Source organism: Bombina bombina, chromosome 10 (genome assembly GCF_027579735.1).
Source record: "Bombina bombina isolate aBomBom1 chromosome 10, aBomBom1.pri, whole genome shotgun sequence".
Lineage (NCBI taxonomy): Eukaryota > Metazoa > Chordata > Amphibia > Anura > Bombinatoridae > Bombina > Bombina bombina.
This window is the reverse complement of record NC_069508.1, coordinates 158,403,879-158,422,448: the sequence shown is the minus strand read 5'-3', so window position 1 is coordinate 158,422,448 and position 18,570 is coordinate 158,403,879. Positions and strand designations below refer to the sequence as shown.

Here is an 18,570-nt window from a genome sequence, read left to right as displayed (position 1 = left end):
CAATCACTAAATCGCCTATACAAAAATAAGGGGAAAAAAATAAAACAATACAAAATAAATTCATTACAGTTTTACAACAGTCAAATATAAGACTCAAAATCAAATTTTTTTTACACCAAACACCCTAAGATGTGGATCAAACAACAGGTCAATTTAGATCATATATGTTAATAGATATTAAAACCAGAAATTGATACATAATATACAAAGAAAAAAGAAAGAAAAATTATATTGCACCAAGCAAATTCCAGTTCAATTAAGTAAATCCAATCCTTCATCCTAAAATGTATACGTTTTACAGCTGCAAATAAAGCATAACATAGACCCTGTGTACCATTTGGAAGCTAGTATTATAATTATTTTAACAAAATCTGCTATCAAACCCATTGGTATTATTATTAACTGACTGCACTTGAAATAAAAGTGACAAAGACCTCTAGGCACCATCAGTATTACATGCCTTAATAAGTTGTAAAAGATACTCTAATTTAATTCCTGGCTCATATATCTCTACCCATAAGACATAAAGTCTAAAAGTATTTTATGAGATATTAGGACACTCACAGAAGCCTAATAACCAACGTATAATTTATTACATTACCAGAGAGTCTGAAGTCTAATATACTAAACCAGACCGGAGTAGAGGGGTCTGGAAAAAGTCAATTTGACAACTATTATACCAGACATTCCATACGCCAAACCTGAATTACACATTTGACTAGCCTAACCACAAACCCAGCAAGTACTGTATACAGCGCCTAGGTGTGAACTCATTGTGAAGCACCCCAATCCACCCCCAGCGTATGATACAAAATATAAACAAGTACCTATATATATATATATATATATATATATATATATATATACAAATTAAGTGGGACCCACTAGAGGTGCCCCCTAGAACAGTATAACTAGGTTGCCAATTGACGATTAGCCAATATTCACAATCCAGTTTCCTATGTGTTTTTAAAGCACACACATACATATATTGATTTTATAGTTATTGTTCAATAAAAGTTATGTTTTAAGTAAATCTTTTTTGAATAGAAACTTTTTTGGTCCTGAATGTGAGTTCATTATTGTCCTTTACTCAAATCAGGGACGGGAGTGCTACTCAAGTGCACTATTTCCAGTCTTGATCCCTTCCTTTGGGCTCTAGACTCATATATATATATATATATAGTCTAGAGCCCAAAGGAAGGGATCAAGACTGGAAATAGTGCACTTGAGTAGCACTCCCGTCCCTGATTTGAGTAAAGGACAATAATGAACTCACATTCAGGACCAAAAAAGTTTCTATTCAAAAAAGATTTACTTAAAACATAACTTTTATTGAACAATAACTATAAAATCAATATATGTATCCAGGTGAAAAAATCAAATAATTGTGACAAAATATATGAATTGTGATCAGCAACCCATATAGGAAAAAAATAAATATAATAATAATAATTTGATCTAGTGAAGGTGTACACCTAAAAAATAAACAAAAAAGGCTTATGAAAGTCCTTACAAATTGGTAAAACCTTATGAAGAAAAATGTATGAAAATTATGAAGTGCAATAGTCAAATAATTGTGTTCAAATAAACAATATATGGGTTGTGAATAGCTCCAAATGTGAATGTATAAGGTGCTGGGTTGATGTTCCTCTTCTCAAAGGGTTATCAATGTATTGGGATATCCTCCTGTACCTAAAAAAGTGTACAGAAAATGGACATAGTGCCATAAAAAAGCAATATAAGTATTCTACTCACCAGATATATTCTGAGCTGCAATACCAGTGTATAGCCAACGCGTTTCGGTCCTCAGGGACCTTTCTCAAGACTGGTCCCTGAGAGGTCAACTTATTATTATTATTATTATTATTATTATTATTATTATTATTATTATATATATATATATATATATATATTTTTCCTATATAAGTTGCTGATCACAACTCATATATTTTTATATTTTTATTTTTTATCTTTTTTTCATATATTTTTTCACAATTATTTGATTTTTTTCACCTGGATTGGAGTTTTCAAATATATATATATATATATATATATATATATATATATATATATATTTGAAAACTCCAATCCAGGTGAAAAAAAAAAATTTGGATTGCCACTTACACATAATTTTTAGACACTCAACTTTGGACTTTTTACTTATTATATTTTTGGGGACACCTACTGTTTTTTGGACATTTCTGTATGGGACGTTACTAATTGGATTTTGTATGGGCCAGTACTCCTTGAACATTGTATGGGACATTCCATCAGTTTGGATACCTATTTTAATTGTAATTTTATGTTAATAAAACTATTGTTAATTTTATAATATTTCTAAAATTGTATTTCACACCCATAACCTTTTTTAACGGTTTAACGTTTTATATAATATATATATATATATTTTTATCAATATATTCATATTAATATATATTTCTATAGTCGTGGACACCATCTTTAGCAACACAACCCTCTTTTGGGGGTAGTGTAGCGCTGTATCTCGGCATTCTTTTTTTCAGGAGGTGAATATCCCATTAGTAATTTAGATGATCCGTGGACTTATCGTGTCAAAAAAGAAATACATTTATCAGGTAAGCATACATTTTCTTTTTTTAAGGGTTTATTGGGTGGGTTTTATTTTAAGGTTAGGGCTTTGGGCCGCCATAGAGCTAAATGCCCTTTTCAGGGCAATGCCCATCCAAATGCCCTTTTCAGGGCAATGGGGAGCTTAGATTTTTTTTAGTTAGGGTTTTATTTGGGGGGTTGTTTGTGTGTGGGGTGGCTTTTACTGTTGGGGGGGGTTGTTTGTATTTTTTTTTCAGGTAAAAGAGCTGACTTCTTTGGGGCAATGCCCCACAAAAGGCCCTTTTAAGGGCTATTGGTAGTTTAGTTTAGGCTAGTTTTTTTTTTATTTTGATAGGGCTATTAGATTAGGTGTAATTAGTTTAGTTTAAAGATCTTGTAATTTGTTTTTTATTTTCTGTAATTTTAGTGGGGTTTTTTTTTGTTGTAGTTTAGTTAATTGTATTTAATTTAGGTAATTTAATTGTAGTGTAAGGTTAGGTGTTAGTGTAACTTAGGTTAGGTTTTATTTTACAGGTAAATTTGTATTTATTTTAGCTAGGTAGTTATTAAATAGTTATTAACTATTTACTAACTATTCTACCTAGTTAAAATAAATACAAACTTACCTGTAAAATAAAAATAAACCCTAAGATAGCTACAATGTAACTATTAGTTATATTGTAGCTAGTTTAGGGTTTATTTTATAGGTAAGTATTTATTTTTAAATAGGAATAATTTAGGTAATGATAGTAGGTTTTATTTATATTTTATTTTAATTATATTTGTTAGGGGGTGTTAGGGTTAGGCTTAGGTTTAGGGGTTATTACATTTTAGTATAGGGGCGGCAGATTAGGGGTTAATAATATTTAACTAGTGTTTGCGATGCGGGAGTACGGCGGTTTAGGGGTTAATATGTTTATTATAGTGGCAGATTAGGGGTTAATATAATTATGTAGGTGTCTGCGATGTTTGGGGCAGCAGATTAGGGCTTAATAAGTATAATGTAGATGTCGATGTCTGGGGCGGTAGGTTAGGGCTTAATAAGTGTAAGATTAGGGGTGTTTAGACTTGGGGTTCATGTTGGGTGTAAACATAAATGTAGTTTCCCCTTAGGAAACAATGGGGCTGCGTTACGGAGCTTTACGCTGCTTTATTGCAGGTGTTGGACTTTTTCTCAGCCGGCTCTCCCCATTGATGTCTATGGGGAAATCGTGCACAAGTATGTAAAAACAGCTCACCGCCGACTTAAGCAGCGCTGGTATTATAGTGCGGTATGGAGCTCAATTTTGCTCTACACTCACTCCTTGCCTAATAACGCCGGGTTTAGAAAAACCTGTAATACCAGTGCTGTAGGTAAGTGAGCGGTGACAATAACGTGCAAGTTAGTACCGCACCCCTCATAACACAAAACTCGTAATCTAGCTGTATGTGTGGTTAGTGTATGGCATGAGAGGCTATAACGTATCACTGGGATGGTGTCGTTGCCTCTGAGTCTCACGTTTGTATAAAGATTATTTAAATATTGCCCTGACCACTTATTTGTTTATTGTATTTACCTGTTCAGCTAAAAGAAAATAAAGTCTCCAACGTGCCAGTGGCTGTAATTGCTGGGAACAGACCCAATTACTTGTACAGGTGAGCCGTGAAGTAACTAACGCATGCAGCATAGGATCAGTGAATTGTGCTGTTAGATCTTGTTCCCAGGCATCTGCACCAGTCTGGCATAACAGTTAATTTGCATACACTATAACCACAGATACATACAAGTACAAAAGGAAAATGCTGTAATGTGTTAGCGCATTTCTGTTGCACTATTGCTTGCATCTAACTATGGGCTAGATTACAAATGGCGTGCCAACATTAGCATGGGTACGATATTGCAATATTGCAACTGCGCAAACTTGCGCGCATATTACAAGTTGAAAATAAACGTACATCGCTGAGCGTTTAGCTCAACTGATTTAGGATTAGGGCTAAGAATAAATGTGCACCAAGCACAACATATATACATTAAAATAAAGATATATATATATTACACGTGGCGCGGGTTAGCGAGCGTATTACAAGTTGAAAGTAAATGATTTGTGCGAGATTGTACCTGTAGCATGCTTCAGGTACACTCTCGCACAAACCATTTACTTTCAACTTGTAATACGCTCGCTAACCCGCGCCACGTGTAATCTGGTTCTTAGTGTTTAATCCCTGCAAAGGGTTAAAAACAGTCTGCTCTAGAACAGCAATGTACTACTGTGAGCTAGCGGAGTACATCTGTTGAGCTAATGACAAGACATATGTATGTAGCCACCAGCTTGCTCTCGGTAGTGCATTGCTGCTCTTGAGCATACATAGGTATGCCTTTTAAACAAAGTATAAGAAGAGAACAAAGTACTTTTGATAACAAGTACATTGGATGCTATATCATGACATTCATGCCCCTTTAAAGCTCTCTGCTTCTGACGTGTTGTAAGGATTTAATTTTGAGCTGAAAATTCTTTTTTAATGTTGAAATAATGTGAACAAAATATGTGTTAGAAAGTAAAAAATTATTTGCTGTTTATAGGATGCTGCGGTCTTTATTGTCTGCACAGGGAGTCACCCCACAGATGATAACGGTCTTTATAGATGGATACTATGAGGTAACACTATTTTGTATATTAGAAATGTGCAACAATGACACAAATATTCCCACATATATTATGCCTAAAACATATGGGATGTAATGAAATAAAATGCCCTAAAGCATTAGTGGTTTTTATAATTGCACAAATGCTTGTGCATGACTAGCTAGTTAACCCTTTGCTAGCCATACTCGGGCACCGGAGTGCATTACCACTTCTGTGCAGGACAGGGCCATTGAACCAACCAGAAGCGGCAATGTTGCTGCCAATAACGTGTTCTCTTCAGAACTGGTTTCTCTGCAGGATTAGAACTTATTGCGCCAATGCTGGAGCCTTACGTTACTTACATGCATTTGTACTAATGCATTAGAGTATTTTATTATTGTACAGTCTGAGGCTTATATGGGGCCTCTGGCACCACTGAGCAGAAAACAGATGTCCGTAATTTAGTATAGAAAATGCAGTTTTTATTTTATCATTGCATTAAGTTCATTAAAAGTAACTCATTTTCTATTATCTAAAAATATGATTATGATGTGAGGCATTATTTTTAGCAGAAGTGTAATGTTATGTGGCCGAGACCAGTCCTCCATATACATAGGTTTAAGACCCCCAGCATTATAGCATTTTACTGTTGCTCTTCCGTTTTCCTCTTATGAGTTTATATGTAAGAACCCTCCCTACTTATGTGCCGTATAAAGAATATCACTTTTAGCTTGTCTATAAATAAACTTGTTGTCAGGAAGCCACTTTATACTGTAATGATATTTAAAAAAGCCAAGTGACCTCACCTACAACTCACAGGAAGGTCTGAATATGTAAATAAAAAGCAGTTCCAATAAGCGATGCACAGCTGGTACAGATCTGGCTGTTGTTTGTAACAACACTTTCTCCTATTTATTGTGATAATTGCATATCTATAATTTATACATTTATTTAGAAAAGGCATCACTATAATTGTTCTAATGAATACACTTATTATATCTGTATGATTACAGACACCTTGGCTTAGTTCTCAATATGATGCATATACCCAGCTAAAGCAAGTAATATGTATGGCTATAAATCCAAAGCAAGCAGTATATGGCTATAAATCCAAAGCAAGCAGTATATGGCTATAAATCCAAAGCAAGCAGTATATGGCTATAAATCCAAAGCAAGCAGTATATGGCTATAAATCCAAAGCAAGCAGTATATGGCTATAAATCCAAAGCAAGCAGTATATGGCTATAAATCCAAAGCAAGCAGTATATGGCTATAAATCCAAAGCAAGCAGTATATGGCTATAAATCCAAAGCAAGCAGTATATGGCTATAAATCCAAAGCAAGCAGTATATGGCTATAAATCCAAAGCAAGCAGCATATGGCTATAAATCCAAAGCAAGCAGCATATGGCTATAAATCCAAAGCAAGCAGCATATGGCTATAAATCCAAAGCAAGCAGCATATGGCTATAAATCCAAAGCAAGTAGTATATGGCTATAAATCCAAAGCAAGTAGTATATGGCTATAAATCCAAAGCAAGCAGCATATGGCTATAAATCCAAAGCAAGCAGCATATGGCTATAAATCCAAAGCAAGTAGTATATGGCTATAAATCCAAAGCAAGCAGCATATGGCTATAAATCCAAAGCAAGCAGCATATGGCTATAAATCCAAAGCAAGCAGCATATGGCTATAAATCCAAAGCAAGCAGCATATGGCTATAAATCCAAAGCAAGTAGTATATGGCTATAAATCCAAAGCAAGTAGTATATGGCTATAAATCCAAAGCAAGCAGCATATGGCTATAAATCCAAAGCAAGTAGTATATGGCTATAAATCCAAAGCAAGCAGCATATGGCTATAAATCCAAAGCAAGTAGTATATGGCTATAAATCCAAAGCAAGCAGCATATGGCTATAAATCCAAAGCAAGCAGCATATGGCTATAAATCCAAAGCAAGCAGCATATGGCTATAAATCCAAAGCAAGCAGCATATGGCTATAAATCCAAAGCAAGCAGCATATGGCTATAAATCCAAAGCAAGCAGCATATGGCTATAAATCCAAAGCAAGCAGCATATGGCTATAAATCCAAAGCAAGTAGTATATGGCTATAAATCCATAACAAGATCTCATATTGTTTATGTTAATATACAATAACTTTCCTGTAAAATAGCATTGATCCCATTATATGTAGAGAAAAGTTAAGTTGTGCTTTAACTGTACAAAGTCTCACATCGTGATCTGTTGTATTCGTGAAAAGGTTTACTAAGTGCATTAAACTTACTTGCCTGTTTGCAGGAACCAATGGATGTTGTGGAGCTTTATGGGCTGAAAGGCATCCAGCATACACCTATAAGCATCAAGAATGCACGTGTGTCCCAGGTAACAATCCCCCCTCGCATACCCACTTTAAGCTGCTATACCCAATAAGCATGCGTTAATTGATAGGAACATGCCAAGTCGGCATATTGCAGCACTGCAGTGTTGTAGCTTCAATGTTGAGCATTATTTTGCCACATTCCCTTCGTAAGCCTGGGTGGACTGCTTCTTTTTGCTTCACAATGCATTGCACCATCTCAGGGAACCAGAGTTGACTCTTTGCCTAACAAGATTCTACATAATCTGGTTTTCTCCCTAAGCACAAACCCTAGAGCTCGTCTTCACCCTAAATTATATACTGATGACGACAACTGAGTCAGTGACATTGATCATCACCACTGACAATGCTGCAGCAGGAATCTCACGACTGTTAGTAATGGTATATAAATGCTACTCATATGCTTTGTAAACCAAAATGATGGCAATATTTTGTTTTAATCCTGCAATACAGGGCACACAGATTTATATCAAACAAATGAACCAGTCACACACTTTGTTTTAGTAGCCAGCAAAGAAATGTATAGATCTATGTAACGTTATGTAAAGTTAGTAACCAGACGTAAACCTTCAGGAACCCTCCTTCAGTACAAGACTTGACACAGCTCCTGCTGGCTCTTACTAATTTTTATTATTTTTCATTTACTGTATACGAATTCCTACAAAAACATATGGCTGGCTTCAAAGGATCACATCGGTCAACCCCTATTTTCATGGTTTATAATGGGGATAGCAAAGGAATCCATTAAAGCAACCTTCTAGTGGTCAAATTACATTATCTAGTTTGTTACAATTTGTAATTGGAACTCTAGCAACCCTGCAATGCTATGCGTTTAACCCCTTTAAAGGGGTTATACAGATTAAAGGACTGTTTTGGGAGCTGCAGAGCGCAGATGGTCTCAAGTGGACCAGGAGTTTGATCCATTCAGCAGCAGTAGTCACATGACCCAATTGTGCGACTACTGCTGCTGATTGGGTGGCAGTCTCCACTCAGGACCAGCAGTTGTACTTTAACTATTTGTTTAACCACTTTACAGTGATTAAACCCATAGCTTTGCAGGGCCCCAATAAATTAGAGCATGTCATTTTAAGACTATTCTTGCCCCTTTTAAGTAATAATTGTTAATGTATTTTTTTTGTTTTATTTTCAGCATTACAAAGCCAGTTTGACGGCCACATTTAACCTGCATCCCGTGAGTAACAACCTTACTTACCGCTGTAGCTTTTGTTTCTTCACATTCATTAAGTGTTTATCACAATTTCTGCACCGAAACCCAACTACAACTATAGTCCGATTTGAGGAAAAAACACATGAATTGTCTGCTGCTATTTATGTTGCTTTAAGTTATCAAGTGGATTCTTTTAAAAAGCATTGCATGACGTCTGTTATTTCACACATTTTCCTAATAAACTTGATCTTCAGTGTAGTTTGAAGAAAATAATCTTTCTAGTTTAATATTTTGCTATACAACACATTTATTTCACCTACAGATACTTAACTGAGTGATATTAATTAATATGTCTTGTGTCACATACACAATTTAAAGGGACACTCAAGTCAAAATAAACTTTTTTGATTTAAATAGAGCATGCAGTTTTAAGACACTTTCCAATTTACTTCCATTATCAAATTTTGCACAGTCTTTTTATATTCACACCTTTTGGGGAAGAAGATCCTACTGAGCATGTGCACAAACTCACAGGGTATACGTATACTAGTCTGTGATTGGCTGATGTCTGTCACATGATACAGGGGGCCGGTAAATGGTAGAAAAAAAAAAACATTTGTCAGAAAAAAAATGTACTGCTTATTTGAAATTCAGAGAGGGTGTTAAATCATTGTCTTTTTATTATGCACTTGTTAGTTATCTAATTCTACTGCATTGAGTGGTCCTTTAACATTTTCTTCTGCTTTTTCATGTAAAGGATGCCAAGTTTGTAATTGTACTTGAAGAAGATTTGGACATTTCAATAGATTTTTTCAGGTAGGTTTAAGTTCGTTCTTTCACATTTACTAAAAAATAATCTCTCCCATTGTCAAATATCTGTAACAGATATCGCCCACATTGTGACGTTGCAGCTTCCTGAGTCAGACTATACACCTACTGGAAGAAGATGAGAGCCTGTACTGCATCTCTGCATGGAATGATCAGGTTGGCAGCTGTGATACAGTGTTTTTTTTTTTGTGGTTGCAATGTCACATCGAGTTTGGCATATTTATTTATTATGGTGCAATAGTAACAGGATAAATGAGCATGGGAAAAGCAGAAATCGCGCCCCTTTATCACTGTAGTGGGTAGTTATAGAATTTAACTTCTGTGTCTCTAGATCAGCTTTCTACAGCACTTGTAGTACATTTAGTATTTCCTGTTCTCAGAATGATTCCCAGATGGATTCTTTGTTTTTCAGGGATATGAGCACACTGCAGAGGATCCATCTCTTCTCTACAGGGTGGAGACCATGCCAGGCTTGGGGTGGGTTTTAAGAAAAAACCTCTACAAGGATGAATTGGAACCAAAGTGGCCAACTCCAGAAAAAGCAAGTGAATGCCAAATAATGTTTTGTGTTTTAATCGGCTTGTGGTCTGGTCAAACTAATTACTGAGAGGCTGACTGGCAAAAACAATTCTTTTGTTTTGGAGCTGAACTGATTTTGGTTCTTTACCGTGTATCTCCTCTCTGCAAAATGATTTGTGTTTAGAATAAATTACTCCATTGCTAATTTAGCTACCTATAGACACACATGGGTGACCTATAATCCCCACCAGTGGTATCCTTTACTATACAGATACATGATGAATTGTGTCTCTGTAGCTACAAAGTGAAGTATGAACGTCAGTCTCTCATTGTGTCCTCTTATCGGAGCTGTGCTGCTACAGTCATACTCAATGTGTCTACTTTCTTGCTGATGTTTGTTCTAGTTGTGGGACTGGGATATGTGGATGCGAATGCCAGAACAACGAAAGGGCAGGGAGTGTCTCATCCCAGATGTCTCCAGATCGTATCATTTTGGCATTGTTGGTCTGAACATGAACGGCTATTTCCATGTGAGTTAAAATAATTTTCTCTGCTGAATGCTGGTTCGCTCGCTCGGGTTATGGGGGTAACTTTGCATAGATTGAGGTATTTTCTAAGAAGTTATAAGGCTGTTTTTAACTTCTCCTATTGTTTGTTGGAAAATGTTTGAATATATGGCGGATTTTGGGTGCGATATCTGTGTCCTCTTAAGCGTTTCCTAACCAAGGATGATGCTAGAGCACATTTAACGTTAACTGTCCATAGACCTGTAAAGATGGAGTTACTAGTTGCAAATGAGTGTTAAATTGTTTATTTGACCCATAGACAGCTTCTGTAATCATGTGCCAGCAGGATCCCCTTAAAGGATTACTTTCTGTTATAATTTTTAAGCTAAACAACTAACATATTAAAGTTAATAAACATTAATTAAACCCTACTGACCTATATTTTCTCCAAAACGAAGTTTCATAACGTTCTAAAAGTTATCTTTTATTCGCCGATGATGTCACGTTATCCTGCCCACTATTTTCAGCACTGTGTGTTCAAAATACTTAAACCAATAACTTTGTGTTTAAAGCGCCATTTTGAAACCTAGGTATTGTAAACGGATTGGTACAGAGCAAAGGATACTCACGGAGTGGGTTTGGAAAACAATTAAATTTGCAGACAAGATTTCTGATATACGGTAGAGATATGTTAATGAAATGCTATTGATAAAAAGTGTATTTGGGGTAGTTAGTAACAGGCATAGAAAATATTTACTTACAGTGGCCCTTTAAGGGACAGCAGGTATTTCTCCCATGTAAGCAATGCGACTTTGCATGTTTCTTAGTAAGTGGATATTTTTTTTAATACTTTTTGATTGGAGGTAAATAGCTGTGAAATGACTCGGAACTGATTTATGCAGTGTGACACAGTGCGTTGCTTTATTCTGATTGACTATTCCACATTTGGATTGATCATATGGTAAAATCTTGTGTAATTAAAGTCAACAGAAACACCCTGGCATATTCTTTTACCTGGTAAGACCATAGCAGGACCTAAACAAGCATCTCCTGTTACTAGCTCCAGTACAAGGTGTAGTCCTTTATCTAAAAATGTGTATAAATCCCTAGTTTTATACAAAAGGTTGTTCCTTAATACACTTTACTAAAGAAGTTTTATTAAAAAAACCCAGATAAAACATTTTATTTTGAATCCCAGATATTTTTCAAAAATAAAATGTTTTTTTTTTCCTTCTCTACAGGAAGCTTATTTTAAAAAGCACAAGTTCAATACCATTCCGAATGTGCAGCTAAGCAATGTGGAGAGGTATGGCTAGACAGAACATATCTTTTATTGTATACTGCTGGAATAAAGCATCTAGCATTTATCTCACTAATTTGTGATTGTTTTCACATAACGGTACTCTGTTCTCTTCTGCACTAAATATTTGTTGTGCAGTTCTAGGCACAGAGATATATCAACTACTTACAGAGTAATGTTAACCCTTTTCGGTCAGCCATATGCTTTTAATCTCTTCTACAGTTCATTTCACCCCCCCCCCCCAAATAAAACCCAACAACAAACAAACAAACAAAAAAAACAAAAAAAAAACCTCCAACTGGTTACTTATAGGTCAAGGGTCTTGTGAAACCAGTCCAGGAGTCTCTTGTTTGGCGTATGCATGTTTCATTTTTTTTTTTGTACTTCTATAAACAAGGGACACAGGAGTAGGGTATTACAGTGCATCACTGCCCCCTCAGTACATACCATAACACCTTCTAACTGACAGATGCCTTGCTGGAATAGCAGAGATACAGTAAATGATGTTGTGTGTAATCTCATTTAGCTCAATGTGCCAGGCAGAGGGTGACCTTGGCATGTATTCAGATGTGAGTGGACACACAGAAGAATCGCACCTTTAGTGGCATTCTTATGGGGCACAAGTAGAAATACAGTTGTGGTGAGGCATGAGCAGCAGTACAGTTGTGGCGAGGCATGAGCAGCAGTACGGCTCTCGTGGCGAGGCATGAGCAGCAGTACGGCTCTCGTGGCGAGGCCTGAGCAGCAGTACGGCTCTCGTGGCGAGGCCTGAGCAGCAGTACGGCTCTCGTGGCGAGGCCTGAGCAGCAGTACGGCTCTCGTGGCGAGGCCTGAGCAGCAGTACGGCTCTCGTGGCGAGGCCTGAGCAGCAGTACGGCTCTCGTGGCGAGGCCTGAGCAGCAGTACGGCTCTCGTGGCGAGGCCTGAGCAGCAGTACGGCTCTCGTGGCGAGGCCTGAGCAGCAGTACGGCTCTCGTGGCGAGGCCTGAGCAGCAGTACGGCTCTCGTGGCGAGGCCTGAGCAGCAGTACGGCTCTCGTGGCGAGGCCTGAGCAGCAGTACGGCTCTCGTGGCGAGGCCTGAGCAGCAGTACGGCTCTCGTGGCGAGGCCTGAGCAGCAGTACGGCTCTCGTGGCGAGGCCTGAGCAGCAGTACGGCTCTCGTGGCGAGGCCTGAGCAGCAGTACGGCTCTCGTGGCGAGGCCTGAGCAGCAGTACGGCTCTCGTGGCGAGGCCTGAGCAGCAGTACGGCTCTCGTGGCGAGGCCTGAGCAGCAGTACGGCTCTCGTGGCGAGGCCTGAGCAGCAGTACGGCTCTCGTGGCGAGGCCTGAGCAGCAGTACGGCTCTCGTGGCGAGGCCTGAGCAGCAGTACGGCTCTCGTGGCGAGGCCTGAGCAGCAGTACGGCTCTCGTGGCGAGGCCTGAGCAGCAGTACGGCTCTCGTGGCGAGGCCTGAGCAGCAGTACGGCTCTCGTGGCGAGGCCTGAGCAGCAGTACGGCTCTCGTGGCGAGGCCTGAGCAGCAGTACGGCTCTCGTGGCGAGGCCTGAGCAGCAGTACGGCTCTCGTGGCGAGGCCTGAGCAGCAGTACGGCTCTCGTGGCGAGGCCTGAGCAGCAGTACGGCTCTCGTGGCGAGGCCTGAGCAGCAGTACGGCTCTCGTGGCGAGGCCTGAGCAGCAGTACGGCTCTCGTGGCGAGGCCTGAGCAGCAGTACGGCTCTCGTGGCGAGGCCTGAGCAGCAGTACGGCTCTCGTGGCGAGGCCTGAGCAGCAGTACGGCTCTCGTGGCGAGGCCTGAGCAGCAGTACGGCTCTCGTGGCGAGGCCTGAGCAGCAGTACGGCTCTCGTGGCGAGGCCTGAGCAGCAGTACGGCTCTCGTGGCGAGGCCTGAGCAGCAGTACGGCTCTCGTGGCGAGGCCTGAGCAGCAGTACGGCTCTCGTGGCGAGGCCTGAGCAGCAGTACGGCTCTCGTGGCGAGGCCTGAGCAGCAGTACGGCTCTCGTGGCGAGGCCTGAGCAGCAGTACGGCTCTCGTGGCGAGGCCTGAGCAGCAGTACGGCTCTCGTGGCGAGGCCTGAGCAGCAGTACGGCTCTCGTGGCGAGGCCTGAGCAGCAGTACGGCTCTCGTGGCGAGGCCTGAGCAGCAGTACGGCTCTCGTGGCGAGGCCTGAGCAGCAGTACGGCTCTCGTGGCGAGGCCTGAGCAGCAGTACGGCTCTCGTGGCGAGGCCTGAGCAGCAGTACGGCTCTCGTGGCGAGGCCTGAGCAGCAGTACGGCTCTCGTGGCGAGGCCTGAGCAGCAGTACGGCTCTCGTGGCGAGGCCTGAGCAGCAGTACGGCTCTCGTGGCGAGGCCTGAGCAGCAGTACGGCTCTCGTGGCGAGGCCTGAGCAGCAGTACGGCTCTCGTGGCGAGGCCTGAGCAGCAGTACGGCTCTCGTGGCGAGGCCTGAGCAGCAGTACGGCTCTCGTTGTAGTTAAAGGCCTTTGTGTGCCCTCTCATACATTACTCTACTCTAAACTCCATTTTGATTTTGTGTTAGCTTACCTTATCTTTGGAAATTGGGGTAACTGTTATGAAAGTTTAAAGATAAAACAAAATGATAGTGACTTAAGATGTTCTGTTAAAAATACATTGTCAGAATTTAGAGAAATGTGCCCAGTTTTATGTAACTGCTTATAAGAAATTTAGTCTAAATATGTCAAAGTGCAGAAACTCTGAGAATTCCAGTGTCTTGAAACCTTCCCAAATACAGCAGCCTTGTATCGGAGTCACTGATTTTCAGACTGTAGCTGAGCCACAAACATGACACACACCTGTAACCTAGTATTGCAATAGCAAACTCAGATTGGCAATCTAACAGCATTGGTCCATCTGCCTAAATCCTCATTCCCATGGTCCTTATCTCGACTGCAGAGGCATATGGTAACCTAAGAAACTGAAAAATGGTATTAACGGCAGCAAACAACTGAACAGAGACCTGATAAATATAATTCAAATTTGTTTGCCAATGTAATTATTTTCCTTTTTTTTATTTTTTTTTTATTTTAATGATGGGCCCTAGCTTGAAGAAGGATGCATATGAGCTAGAAATCCATAGGCTACTGAGGTATGTACTGTTCTTCTGTTGCTGCTATACAATATCTTGCACTGACTTTGTGAAAAGAGCCCTCATGAGACGACGTTACTACTTTCAGTGAGGCAGTGGTGCTAGATCACAGCAAAAACCCGTGTGAGGATTCGTTCATCCCAGACTCAGAGCATAAAACCTATGTCATGTATATCAGGATGGAGCAGGAAGCAGACTTCAACACCTGGACTCAGGTCGCAAAGGTACTGTCCCTAGTTGCACCCAAACTCTGCATGCCCCTTGAAACTTGGTGTGTACATACAATTTCATAAAGACCTAAAGGTATATTAGTTGTTTTCTGTATGCTTCGTGTATATATACAATTGAGGGTATATTCCGGCCAAAAATGGAATCCTCATGGATGCAATCTCATGTCCTGCTAGTCTGTCAGTTTGTGTTTATTTCTGCTCACAGCTTCCCATAAACTTGTTTATATTCCCCCAAAGTGCCTACATATCTGGGACCTTGATGTCCGAGGGAATCACAAAGGAGTTTGGCGCCTCTTTCGAAAGAAGAATCACTTTGTGGTGGTCGGGGTCCCTTTTTCTCCTTTTGCGTAAGTAACATTATCTTTTGCTCTAGGTCACTCAGACTGTGTTGGCCTCAATGTGTCTCACTGTAGCCAGAGAATATAGATATTTTATAACCATTTACAGGGGGCTCCTCTCAATCTTGTTTCTCCACTTCAAACAAATTTGTCAACGTCTGATTTAAACCCTCTCTAGTGGACTTGCTTTTTATATTAAATAGTCTCCTCTATAATAGCAGGATATGCATTGTAGTGCAGTTTGGTCCACCCAGAGCCTCTGTCTGCTGTTTTGTGGCACAACTTTGTGACTTTTGTTTGCCCATGAGATAGCACACACTGTTGGTTAAAAACACTGTTGGTTCCTTGCAGCAGTTCCAGAACACAGCAGCAGGCCTGGTTCTTGGAATGTCCCTGTATACTTATACCGTGTCTATTACTGGGTAATCCTTGGACACTGACTGGGTAGTGTAAGAGAACTAATACACTAGCAAAAATGATTACACCCTGAGGATACTTCAGTACGTTTTGTGTCACCTGTGATTTGCTTCATTGACTTATTTACTGAATAATTTTCTATGATTAAAAGGGCATTTGAAAAAAAACAATGCAAAACTAGTAAAATGATTGCAATAATTAAAATCTGGTCTTGTTGTTTTTTTGCTTTTTTTTGTTTTTTCTTTTCCGCAGAGTTAAGAAGCCCCCCTCTGTGACCCCTATTTACTTGGAACCTCCTCCCAAAGAGGACGCTGCTGTCGCAGGAGTAGACCAGTCCTGAAATATGGCGGCCCCAGAAAGCTGTCCTAAAACTGACATTCTATGTTATGGGATTGATAAGAGTAACTCCTGTTCCAGATGACACTCGGGTTATGGGACATAACCATCCTGACTGTAGCATTATTCTTTTGTAAAATTAGAACTTTTTGGTAATGCATTGGTCCTCTGACATTTCCGTGAATTTTTATTTTGTTGACTGAGAAACTGAACAATTTCCCTACAGAAATCACTCCTCTTATAACAAAGACTACAAACAAGACAGTGATGTTTCTGTTGGAAAAACTGAACCTTATGCTTAAACTGCAACAGATCCTCAGCAATTGCAATGGTAGTGGAAGATTTTGTATTGCGGGGATGTGTAATTAATTTAACTCCCTTTTATTTATTAATGAGGATGATTTGAGCATTGTATTTTCTTGGATGTGTGTATGAAGTGTGTGCATTGTGGGAACTGACTTGAAAGCGGAAGCTCATGAGAGTTGATAAGAGGAAGGTTACTTATGTGAGATTAACCCCATCTTGTAACATTTTATTTCTGAGTGTTTGTGGGAATGTTGCTTTGCAGCAGTTCACCTGCTAAAGTGGCTGAGCTCCTGCCGTGCCTTATTGCTGTCTGTCTGGTTCTTGGCTAAACTGTCTTACACATTATCAACCTGTCTATGCCACCTGCACTTTGAAATGTAAATGCAGATGTCTCTTGGGTGCTGTGTACACATTCTTAGCTTTAGAGGATACGTTTTGGGGGTGCTAAAATCCTCCTGTGAAGCTGATTACATAGTGTTTTTTTTTCCGTTAGTTTTTTTAACAATCAGTCAAGGTCTTGTGGTTTAGTAGTGATGCATGACCCAAATTATCCAGCCTTTGAAAAACCTTTACCTCACTGTATAAGACATTACAGGGACCCAGCAAATGACTTATTAGACAGAGTATCATTGTATAGAGGTCTGACCCCTCCATTCTAATATTGCAGCCAATTACTTGTTCTCATTACACAATGTAGCAAGTTGCTAGAGGTGTGACCTGTTGCACTATGGCAAATCTTGTGCTGCTACGTACTGCTCACGGTGTTTGAAAATTGCACAAACACTATCGTTTTGTAAATTTGTTTTTTTCCATATGAGTTCAAGCTCATACATTTATGTAGTGAGGTTTTTATGGAGCTGGAATCCATTGTTACCCTAGTGGTTTACAAGGCGCTTCTATGCCTTATATGGATTTTGTCATGTGTAAACTAGACAGCATTAAAGTCAGTTCTGTCCTACAAATGAAACCGCAGCAGCTAAACGTGTTAAAATCATTTTTCAGCAACATTTGTTACAACTGTTTCATTTTATTTAGAAACTAACAGGAAGTTAATGTTTGTATACAACACTTCCCTAGGGACAGATGGCTCATTGCATTGACTGACCATTACAGATATATTGGTTAAAAGGACAGTCTACTCCAGAATTTTTATTGTTTCTAAAGATACAGTAGATAATCTCTTTATTACCCATTCCCCAGTTTTGCATAACCATTATTGTTATATTAATATACTTTTTACCTCTGTGATTACCTTGTATCTAAGCCGCTGCAGACTGCCCCCTTATCTCAGTCCTTTTGACAGACATGCATTTTACCCAGTCCTGACTCATAAATAACTCCACAGGAGTGAGCACAATTGTATCTATATTGCACACATGAACTAGCACTGTCTAGCTGTGAAAATCTATCAATTGCACTGAGATAAGAGACAGCCTTCAAGGGTTTAGAAATTGGCATATGAGCCTACCTAGGTCTAGCTTTCAACAAAGAACATCAAGAGAACAAAGCACATTTGATGATAAAAGTAAATTGAAATGTTTTTTTTTTAAATTGCATGCCCTATCTGAATCATGAAAGTTTAAGTTTGACTAGACTGTCCCTTTAACCGTAACACACCTTCATCAGCATGGATATAAACAAGTGGTATTGTTAATTAGATCAGCATCTGCTTTTTGAAAAAACAAGAAGCCCTAATACATTTTTCTTTTCTATCTTTTAGATGCAATAACAAAAGCACAAAGTCCCTTTAACTTTACTACAAAATAAAATCTTCACTAATAAGAATATACATTGGTTATTCAGTGCTTAGATAATTCCAGTGTTACGCCTTTTTCTGTTTTTGTCTTCAGGTAAATTCTTGTCTGCCGTTTGACACCCGGCTTTAGCCATTCTGGTCTTGTTCTGTCATAGACCTCGGACCTCTAGTAATGTCTCATTTGACAAAGATTTTATTTGAATATTTAAGACA

The 18,570-nt window shown here is 39.4% G+C and overlaps 1 protein-coding gene across 1 annotated transcript in view; it reads left to right on the top strand.

The window, feature by feature from the left end:
• POMGNT1 (protein O-linked mannose N-acetylglucosaminyltransferase 1 (beta 1,2-)) overlaps window positions 1-16,691 on the top strand; it is a 104,736-nt gene extending 88,045 nt beyond the window's left edge. The window contains exons 10-22 of the mRNA XM_053693418.1: window positions 4,133-4,203; window positions 5,129-5,204; window positions 7,472-7,555; window positions 8,701-8,742; window positions 9,476-9,534; window positions 9,630-9,702; window positions 9,959-10,087; window positions 10,470-10,595; window positions 11,813-11,877; window positions 14,930-14,974; window positions 15,063-15,198; window positions 15,442-15,551; window positions 16,212-16,691. Of these exons, the coding sequence (XP_053549393.1) occupies window positions 4,133-4,203; window positions 5,129-5,204; window positions 7,472-7,555; window positions 8,701-8,742; window positions 9,476-9,534; window positions 9,630-9,702; window positions 9,959-10,087; window positions 10,470-10,595; window positions 11,813-11,877; window positions 14,930-14,974; window positions 15,063-15,198; window positions 15,442-15,551; window positions 16,212-16,299 (1,104 nt within the window). The 3' untranslated portion in view covers window positions 16,300-16,691. The remainder of the gene's footprint in view (window positions 1-4,132; window positions 4,204-5,128; window positions 5,205-7,471; window positions 7,556-8,700; window positions 8,743-9,475; window positions 9,535-9,629; window positions 9,703-9,958; window positions 10,088-10,469; window positions 10,596-11,812; window positions 11,878-14,929; window positions 14,975-15,062; window positions 15,199-15,441; window positions 15,552-16,211) is intronic.
• The last annotated feature ends 1,879 nt before the right edge of the window (window positions 16,692-18,570 follow it).